Source organism: Orbicella faveolata, unplaced genomic scaffold, assembly GCF_042242905.1.
Source record: "Orbicella faveolata isolate gen_17 unplaced genomic scaffold, um_ofav_v1 contig_12, whole genome shotgun sequence".
Classification (NCBI taxonomy): domain Eukaryota; kingdom Metazoa; phylum Cnidaria; class Anthozoa; order Scleractinia; family Merulinidae; genus Orbicella; species Orbicella faveolata.
Window position 1 is genome coordinate 28906220 of NW_028301539.1, and position 10431 is coordinate 28916650.

At 40.6% G+C, this 10431-nt stretch overlaps 1 protein-coding gene across 3 annotated transcripts; it reads right to left on the reverse strand.

The window, feature by feature from the left end:
• Nucleotides 1–889: 889 nt before the first annotated feature.
• LOC110049430 (neuronal acetylcholine receptor subunit alpha-3-like) lies at nucleotides 890–9533 on the reverse strand. 3 transcript variants are annotated; one of them, XM_020755223.2, is made up of 9 exons: nucleotides 9297–9533; nucleotides 7298–7458; nucleotides 6564–6691; nucleotides 5771–5815; nucleotides 5330–5439; nucleotides 4973–5117; nucleotides 4328–4583; nucleotides 2958–3130; nucleotides 890–2231 (listed from the first exon to the last, which is right to left on the reverse strand). In XM_020755223.2, the coding sequence occupies exons 2-9, from the start codon at nucleotides 7374–7376 to the stop codon at nucleotides 1539–1541; spliced, it is 1629 nt and encodes a 542-aa protein (XP_020610882.2). In that variant the 5' UTR covers nucleotides 7377–7458; nucleotides 9297–9533; the 3' UTR covers nucleotides 890–1538. The 3 variants fall into 3 exon arrangements, with proteins under 3 accessions (XP_020610882.2, XP_089139328.1, XP_089139327.1); XM_089283202.1 differs by lacking the exon at nucleotides 9297–9533 and adding an exon at nucleotides 7827–8097; XM_089283201.1 differs by lacking the exon at nucleotides 9297–9533 and adding an exon at nucleotides 7564–7816.
• Nucleotides 9534–10431: the final 898 nt, after the last annotated feature.

Sequence of the window (10431 nt, forward strand, 5' to 3'; positions counted from 1 at the left end):
CATTGCAATATTATAAAAAAACGTTTATGAATAGTCTTCGAGTTGAATTGCTTTATTATTTTAAGTACCATAGTATTAATCGTATGGCAAGGTAAAAGGTAAAGTCTGCATACGAGGCAAGTGGCCCGTCAGGTTTGGAGTTTATCCCGGTTTTTGTAGCATGAAGCGACTAGGAATATTGCTACTCCATCCTGGATGGCATGCTAGTCCATCGCAGGGTTACCCCCAGCATTAAATTCGCCGGTACTTATTTATACACCTGGGTGGAGAGAGGCACTGTGAGAGGAAAGTGTCTTGCCCAAGAACACAACACAATGTCCCTGGCCAGGGCTCGAACCGGAGTCAAACGCACTAATCATGAGGCCACCGCGCCTCCACATTTAATCGTATGGAGAGTAACAAAATTTGTTGTATGACTGATAAAAAAAAAAAAAAAACGTCGTTATATTTCGATTGGCTGAGAGGGGGATGGGGGGTGGGGGGGTGGGTGGGTGGGTTTGCTGAGGGCAGGCAGGCATATGTACTACAGATCAAAGTTGAATGAAATCTCAAGCAATTAAAGATTGACTCTACTTGTACTAGTTGAAACACTCGGCTTAAGACTTGTCCAGTTTTCAGGTAACATGCATACAATATCAACCACGAAACACCGAGAAGACGCGATAGCGAAGTATTTTGACGAACTTCAAAGTGTTTGGAAATGTGGTCAAACACTGTCTCGAGTGTTTGATATATCTTCCCAATCGAAATTAACACTGAGGAGAAAACGGAGCAATAAAATCGTAAACATATATGCTGATTAAGATCAGTTATTCAAACACCGTTACGGTCAGGATTTCCTTCCTTTAAACTTGATGAATTATTAATGAGTTTGAGGAAGAATTGTCAATTGTTTCTCCTAGTGTGGATTTTTAATTTAACTGGCTCGTATTCATATGGTTATCAATGTTTACACGTCTTTATCTTCTCTCGATAACTCGCTTTAAAAACGTCGATCGACGGATGCTACAGTCACCTATTCATCTCACATACTCCGAACTTGTTATGTCCAAAAACCACAAACCGACAAGTATTTCACTCGAAACTAACTGGTGCAAAAGCGAAAAAAGAGAAGCGAAAAAGAGAAACACTTGCATGAAAAACACAAGCCTGAATACCCCATTCCCTTTATGAGGCAAGCGCTTAGGGAATCGTGGTAGTTGTATGCTATGTCGCGTGCCAAGTCCCGAAGATGTCGTGGGCATGATGCATACACTGAACTACCATGATTCCCTGCGCGCACGTCTCATGGGAGGAATGGCCCATTCCAATCAAGACAGTTGTGAACGTCTCAAAGTTTCGAAAGCCTCCACTTTCAACCCAGACGTTAAGACGGAGGCATCCAATTAAGCGTTTTACTACGAATATGTATTAGAGAATTCAATGACTGTCATCTCCCTTGTAGTCTTGCGCGTGTCGTCGTTATGGTTGGGAGTCTTAATTTGCGATACTGAACCGTCTCTCCTCTGAGTCTCGTCATAGTCCATCGTTTGTTATGTTTACCATGATGTTCCAGCGCTAAATATCATAACTGTGGAACCAATCATCACAATCACGAATAAATACAGGAAGAAATTGTCCAGAATCTCCGCAACTAGCACCCACTCCTCCCTTTTAGCGTCATGCTCGTCCTGTTCTTCCACAGCTCTCACCAGTTTCCTCACATAGCTCACTAAATGCTCCTGTTGGTGTAGCAGTGCACTGATGAGCGAGTTCTGAGACTGCGCGTTGACGTTTAGGTCTTTTTCGCAAATGGGATTCTCGCACCAGGACTCTCTCCTCAGCGACGTCCGGGAAGGAACTCTACTGAGATTCCTGGAGTTGAGTCCATGCCCTAAGTGAAGCATATCCACGGTCAGGTCATGACAAGCACCGCATTTTGGTATATTACTACTTTCAGCTAAATTAATGTTTGCTTCTGTGTTTCTCCGGCTTGAGAAGTTTTCATGATAAAAGTTGAATTTTGGGTCCAGTGAATCCGTCATGGAAAGAGGACGAGCTTTTTTCTTCTGTTCATCTGCTGAATTTTCTTTTTTCCGAGTTTGGTGCCGTTTTCTTTTCACCTCAATCTTCAACAGCTTGCCTAATCCTTGAATAACCACGCAACGGATCCAGAAAGGAACTTCTGAGAAAGCCGGGTTAGTGAAGTAGCACTTTAAGACTACAACAGTGGCAATTAATGACAAGCCGACCTGTGGAAAAAATAAGAGTAGTTAATTCAGAGTTTTGGAAGAGGGTAGCAAAGTTCCTGGCAATCGGCACGGACACTAGTATTAATGAATCACTCAGATCATTAGGAAAAATAGTCAATCCGTGCAACTTATTCAGCATTGCTATCACAAGTATTCACTTTAACTCAAGATTGACCCTAATCATATCTGGCCAATACCTAGTACTGTGTTTTAATTTACTGCCAAAGTTTACAGAAACTTCCGTGGGGATTTCCACGATAATTTTTTGAAAGGTCAACTGACATGAGACTGATGAATCTACAGCCATCCTTTATCTGTAAAATGAAAATTTCCGTCGATCGGAAGTTAAATCCATCATTCGTGACACGAACAGCCTCAACACTTCAGCTACGAGCCGACGAATTCCCTTGATAATCCCTCTGGTTACAAAAATCCTGTGAGCCCCTGTAGCAAATCAGTTGCATCACATTTTGTATCATTACTGTTAACCTATGAAGGCCCATCGTCGGGTTACTCCCAGCATCAAATTTACCGGTGCCCGCTTATAAACCAGGATGGAGACAGGTAATGTGAGAGTAAAGTTTCCTGCCTAAGAACACAACACAATGTCCCCGGTCATAGCTCGAACCCGGATAGCTTGATCCGGAGTTCAGCACGCTGCATGACCATTAGGCCACGGCTCTTCTACACCTATCACGAGCACTAACAAGTAGTGTATCTGCTTACCTCTATCAAAATACTGGTAAAGTAAACACTAATCAGCGGTACTACTTCAGATGTTTGCGGCAAGATGTCTGCCACAATCAGCATGAACACTGTCAGGGCTAGCATATTAGTTATTACAAGAGTTATTCTCTCCCCAGCCTCTGACGGTAGGAAGAACGAGAGCAGGGACAAAACTGAAAAATAACGGAGCACATTAGATTTCAGGAATAAAACTTCACGGAATTAATAATGGTCACTCCATTATTGTAAAGAAAACTCGGCAAAATAGAGATACGGTGGTGTGGCATGCTAATTATCTTCAATTCAATTCAGTTCTCTTGATCAACTGGTCTGAAATGGCGATGAACAAGCAATATTTTTCAATTTTAGAAGGTTGGCACATGAAGGAGAGGTTTCTCAATTTTCACTTTCTCTAGCGTGAAAATTAAATCTCTATAATGCTAAGCAAAACTAACCAAGTACCTTCTCTTCACCATTTAAAATTACTTTTCCCATCCCGTTTTCAAACTTGTAGTAATTTGTCAGTGCACGTAGTGGTAAACATGATCTAACCTAGCCAGACCCTAGCATTCAAAATACCAACTCCTGGAGATATCTGTTCCCATGCCGATCCCTCACTAAATGTGTGGGTTGCACTTGCTGGGAGGTTGAATCTTGTTTAATTTTCTGAATTCCCTCACCTAAGTTGTAAATATGGCCCTGGAACCACACCCATCTGCTCAGGATCCCCCTCCCCAGCCCCTCGGAAGGTTTAGATAAAGTCCTGGGACTATTATGCCCAAGTGTTATTCTTTTAGTGTGTGTAAATTTGGAGGGAAGCAGCAGAAGTTCAGGCAATTCTACTGGGAAAAGGGAGCAGACCAAAAATGTGTCAGCAACAAGAAAAGCAATGCTTTCAAAATGTTCATTTGTTGGTTTCTTTAGGCTAATACTTTTATATCCTCCAAACAATTAGAAAAATGGTAGCTGTTCCAGATCAAAGTGTTTTTTTTTTTTCTGTAACTCTGTGTATAGCCTTTTATAACAGGCAATTGAAAGTACAGCCAATCAGAATACAGGAAAGCCGTTGTAAATATTCGTCGGTATTATATCTAACCTTCCCATCATGCGCCACGGGTATGTGGCATTGATTGTGTTGGTCACTGTTTTTTCTATGTCATGGTATAAAATAGTTATACAACGCTCTTTCGTGCTATACCATGGAATAACTCACTTGTCACTTGTGTTTTCTAGGTATATATCGAGAAAATACAAGTGAGTCATGAGATATTCTATGGTCTACCACTTGAAAACGTTGCATAACTAGTACATATACGGTAGCGTTTCTACGAGTACGCCAACACCTTCGCTGAGATTGTTGACTGACTTACGTGTGATAAGAAAGCAAGGTACAATCAAATTGACAAAGAAGTACGTTGTCCTTCGTCGTATCTTTAATGTACACGTGACGTCGGAGTATGGCTCAGGACAACATTCATACTTGTCTACATTTCTTTTGCATGGGAAGGACAGTAGATCCCATTCGCCGTTCACTTGTGTCGTTTTGGTGTCTGCAGTTGGACTTTCAGCAACGATATCAACACGCCACGCGTCATACGTCCACGAACCAAACTTAAGGGAGCAAGCCTATTGAAACGAAATTTAAATGCTCTTTCAGGATGATTCGGCAAGACATAACTGTAAAACGTACGTTTAAATCGAATGATTGAGAGGACAGGTATCCTCAGGGTATTATTAGCTTACGGAGGTACATAGAGAGGGTAGAGAGAAAGAAAGTAATAATCGAGCTCCTTAAAGACCTCTACGGGGTAGTTATATAGACCTGAAGTCAGCTATCAGGTCATCCAAACTGAACAAAAATAAAGATCTGGAAGGGGTATTTTCAACGCAGTTTTTCATATTCAAACCTGTAAATCACCAGGATTCACTCATTTCCGCGGCTTGCACGTGTTGTAAAGCCGACCCGCCTCTCTCCTCGTGTTAGTGATCATGATGTGCAATCCATTTAAACCTACCTGCTCATCAAAGGGGAAGTACCGCACGTTAATCTTACAGGAGCTCTGAAGTATTGTTGGTGCCAACCACGTGTTAGTCCCATTGTGATTCACTTTGATCTTGGTTTTCATTCTGTCCTGGGCGCCATCTTTGTCTTCATCGGCGCTTATAACAATAAACAAGAAAAAGAAACATACTTTATTTTGTGTCAACATGAAGGATTCAGAAGAAGTCCATAATCATAAGTATTCACCCTAGACTCCGCCAGTTTGGTACAATATCGCTACGTATGCCATATCATTAACATGATTTTATCGCCAGACGTCAGGCAAATAATTAGGCAAGTAACAGAGAGCATTGGTTGTGGAATATCTTACTTGTTGTATAGGTATATATCAGGTTTCCATAACTTGTCTGCATCGATGTTTATTTCTGTGATGCCACCATAATCACTCACGTTCCAGCGTAGTAATGGATTCACCCAAACCTGGATAAATAATGTTGAGTCAGCTTCTCATCAGGAAATGAATACAACCTTGAAATATCCATCAACTGGAAAACAAATTTATAACATGACATAGTTTACGAATTCTTCCGTTTTAAAACACCTCAGCTCAATACGCTCATGGTGAGTATTAGAATCTCTTTTTTAGGAGAATATCGAAGCTGAAATTAGCAAGGCTAAGGTGGCTGGCAACAGTATCCAGCACTCTTCCTAAAGCTATACAACCGCGGTTAGGTTACCAGAGCAACAGTACAACCGGTTAGGAACACTCTTAATTTTAGCTTTAGGTACTTATGATGAGTTAAGAACTCACCTGTCTGATGAAAAGACTTAATTTTAGAATTTGGTTTCTCTCAACCTGTAGAGAAAAACACTTGTATAAGAAAATCAGAGTACTTTTTGTAACTCAGCATTAATTCTGTGGTAGAATTAGCAGCTCTGATGGTCAGTACAATTTCCCAGTGATGATGACGTCGAACCTGAGACTTGTTATTACAATGACATAAAAACCCGGATAAACAATGAAAGATGGTAAATTTGCAGCTCAGTGAACGAATGATAAAGGTGAAATGTTGCCACAAGCTTGGGACAAATTAAGGAAAAGTCTGAGTCCCCGACAGGATTCGAAACCATGACCTCCCAGATACCCGGCTGGGCGCTCTAACCACGGAGCTACATAGAGTCCTTGGTGAGCGAGGTCGTTTTACTAGGTTCAAGTGTGATACTTTCATTTAATTACATTTCATTTTTGAGGAGTTTTGCTGTAAATTGCCAACCTCGTTCCCGCCTTTTCCCTTGCTTGGGAAAAGACCCTGGGAACGAGGTTGATAAACTGCTAAAAGAATATGAAGTCGCCGTTGCTAAAAGTCTTCCTCAGGTTCTTAACATTTTCCTCCTGCAGGAGTAGTATGACTATCATGGAATAAACTCGCAAGGGAAACTTAAGCTGTAAAAGAAACATTTCTCGCCCGGACAAATGAGGAAACTTGCTTCTTAACCGGGAAGACAAGTTAATTGTCTTTGACCAGAAGGATCACCTTTGTAAACCGTTCAGTTCCGCTGCTGTGTCTGACAAATATCATGATGCCCTATTAAATCTGACATACCACATCTATGATCTGGTTCAACGTGACACCAAACACTACAGTCACGTTGTCTTTAATAGAAAGGACTGGTCGGCGGGACTTGCTGTGCCTAAACAAGTGCTCGGTCAATTTCTCGTCGTAATCGCCATCTGCAGAATTAAAGGACATATTTGAGCAGATATTATATATCTATGGAATTTATTAGTAGTCCAAAATAAATATTTAAAGTGATGAACCCTGCGTTCCTGAATTCCTTTTGTTGTAGTTCTGGCAAGGTGGGGGGGAGGGGGTGGGATTTAAACGAAACTAGTGTTGTCAACCATATTGCTTCCATGGATAGACCGTCTCTCTTTGGGAACAAAATACGTGGATGTGGACATGCCATAGCCCCTATGCATAAATGGCTGCCAATTAAAAATTCTTTTGAAAGTATTAAAATTAGCCCAACTAATCTCGTTTTTGAGTTGATAATTTAAAAGAATTTTTCCTCTCAAACAAGATTAGCTGGACTAATGCATACAAATGAATTTTGAATTGGCAGCCATTTATGAGTAGGGTCTATAGATAGACTAAATGAAATAGAATCCAGTCGACTAGCACTCGGTCCCTTTATGCCACATAAAATCTCGACCTATACTGTAATAGATTTACTAGTTCCCTGAGAAATTGCCAAGGTAAGGAAGATATATTGCATGGGACATATATAGCCGGGATCAAACGCGAACCAAAGTCAATTGAACGAGTATCCATGTTACCTTGAATGGTACCATCGACGTGTGGCATCACCCAGCAACACACAACCAACACAAGACAGAAGGGTCGCATCTCAAACATCAGGCCAACCACGCAAACTCAGACCAGCGCTTCCCTACGAGTTCGGTCGATAATTCCACGATTTCTGGACAGAATTAGAAACCTAGAGAGAATTAGAACACATTTTACTTCTCAAGCGCTAAGTTCTCAGTTTTGGTACAGAGCCTCTAAGGGAATTGAACTTTTTTTTGGATAGGATATCTTTAACCTTCAGATTGAGCGCAACCAAAAACGTTCATCTAATCCTGAGTCGATTATGATGCAAGCAAGTCTCCCTTATTTTTCCGGCCACTCTGCAAAGAAATGATACCTTGCATAAAAAAAGCCTCCTTGTTTTCATAGGTTTCACAGGCTAGTTCGAATTTCTCTGGACCTTTCGATTTCCCCGCTGCGTTAACTATAAAAATCCGGGCTATAACAGAAGAAGGAAAATGTTATGTTATATTGCTCCACTATTATCGACTATTGCACCTCTGTTAAAATGCAGTTTCTAAGCCTGTAAAACTGTTTCTTAGGTCAGCTCTTCTGGATCCTTCAGGTTGCAAAGTTGTAGATGGAACCTTACTGTTCTGATACAGTGTTACGAGGACAAGCTAAGATATAGTACATGTATTTGGAGTCAAAACACTTGACGATCTGCCCAAGAACGTCACACATGCGCTGAGCAAGACGGAAAGGCGACAATACAGATCATATCTTTGGGAGGCCACATTCTCCATTAGAAAAATGACTACACTTCACTAGACTATATCAATGAAGCTTTTACAGAACAAGAAACCTTTTCTCGACCTGACTTTCTGACATCAGAGGAAATGCTGGGTTGGTTTCAACATGGGACATGGTTTTAAACACGGTACATGTTGCATGATTGTTACATTATGCTGTCGTTGTAACAGGGTGAAGCTGTTGCCGTGATAACTGCCTTAATTATCTAAAAATAAAAGTGTTGCTAATCCCGCCAGGAATGATAAGACAGTCTTAACCCAAGTAAGATCTGACCTCGCTGCTGTGTAATAACCGTAACACTGCAGTCATCTCTGCTACATTATACAGATGCTCTTGTCAGTCTTCAAGGAATAATTCTGTTAATAGGATTTCTCTACTGAGCTAGATTACTTTGATTAAACACTTTCTTATGACTGTATAAACAGAGTGATAACACAGGAAGTTCGTGATCGATACAAAGTTTGAATCCTAAATTCTCCAAATAACACGACTGATGCCACGAGTCTTTAAACTCCGATATACACCACCCATAAACCCACAAATTCCAATTCAATTTAGTCATAAGATAAATATACTTTTCTTTTATTTTCATGTCCAGCGAATAAAGAGTTTTGGCTTCACTGAAGCACAAGTCTGTTTAAGCTAGGCACAGAATGACACAATGATTCCTGCAGGAAGCAGAATTATAGAGTGGTTCGTTTCTTTCTCGGGTTGAACTACAACAAGAGGGAAAGGCCTACAACAAGAACCTCCGAGTATTCAGTACTCCAGAGAACATTAAACAAACTCGAGTATGAGGCCTTTTTGTATGTTTAACTCTTTAGTGTGTAATCGTGATGTTCTAGTGAAGTTGACCTCCTGTACAGTCCTGTCTATCTTTTATAGCGCATTTTTAAACCGAACCACGTAGCCTCTCCGATCCAGGCTTAAATTGACCATTAATGTGGATCATTCTAGGAAGGTTCTCTCCAAGCAGCCAAACAATTAGCCTTGAGATAAAGGTGAACAAACTTTATCTTTGTGCAATGGCGTAAGTTAATGCACCCTCATCAGTTGTTCAAGGCCAATTGAAGTTTTGACGTTTTCGAATGCTTCATGAATGGTAAGCCATAACTAAAATAGCTTCATTTTCAAAGAACGCGAAAAGCGAAAGGCACCTGAAAATTGTCTTTGCTAAAATGACTTGTACTATCAAACACGAAAACAGGTACATACCAGCTAGGTTTGCGGTCACCAATGTTTTTGTTGACTTCCAATTCGTGACACTGTACTTTAATCAATGTGAGCATCTATCATAGCCTGCACGGCTTTGAGGCTCGGCTAATCCCTTTTCTTAATTCCGTCAAGCGTTTTGTTTTAGCTTTCAATACTTCGTCCGCTTGAACTGAATGAAGTCCAGTACTTATCCGACACAACTTAACTTGGAGGTCCTCTGAGACGTTTGAGGTTAAAAGGTTGGTTACAGTTTAAATTCCAACTGTGAGGAAATTGATTTATAATTAACACCGGACATGATACGCCATTTTCGTGAAATTCATGTTCCTTCGGAGCCGTTGCATGGTTGTTTCGAGACTCATTAAAATAGACCAAGCATTATAAATCTTTCCTATGAATTGAAAAATGTGTCTCTGTTTTCGTAAAACCCGCGTTTTTACTTTCTTTTCAAGAACAGAGAAGAACCATGATGAAAGAGCGACCGTGATTCTACAAGTGGTTGAACGTCATTGTCTGTGATGTTGATGTTTAATTTCACGCGGACAATGTTGTTATAAAGAAGTCATCCCGCTAATTCTATCGCATATTGTCTCTCCTTGATTCCTTGTCGTTGCAGGACACTTCTTTTCAAAACCGCGGTTGGGGAGCTAGTGAAAGCGGGCGTTTATGTGTTAAATTGTTTGTTTAACATTATCATCTGGTTGTGCTATCACGCTCTGTTGTTGTTTAACTTCGAAAAGAAATGATCACGTTTGAAACAAAAGAACAAAACAAACTAAATTAAAATAAATTTCTCTGATTTTGGGGTTCACTAGTTAAGATTCGATGTGGATTCCTTTTTACAGTTGATACATGTCGTGATTTCGGCAGCAAACTAGATTATAGCACGTGTTCATCATGTTCAATAAGTGGTGCTGACAGACAGCCATAAAAGTTGTTTTTGGCTGCTTGAGCACTGTTCTGTTTTGCCGGCGTATGCTTTTAACACCAGTCGAGGGCTTGATAAGTCGTGACAAACGGGTCATGGACGAGTAAAACGGGTACGATATTATAACTAACCGGTTAGTGAGCTGTTTGTAAATATTTTTGCAAAACACCAGAATTTAGCACCAGGAATATTGACATTAAAACGTCC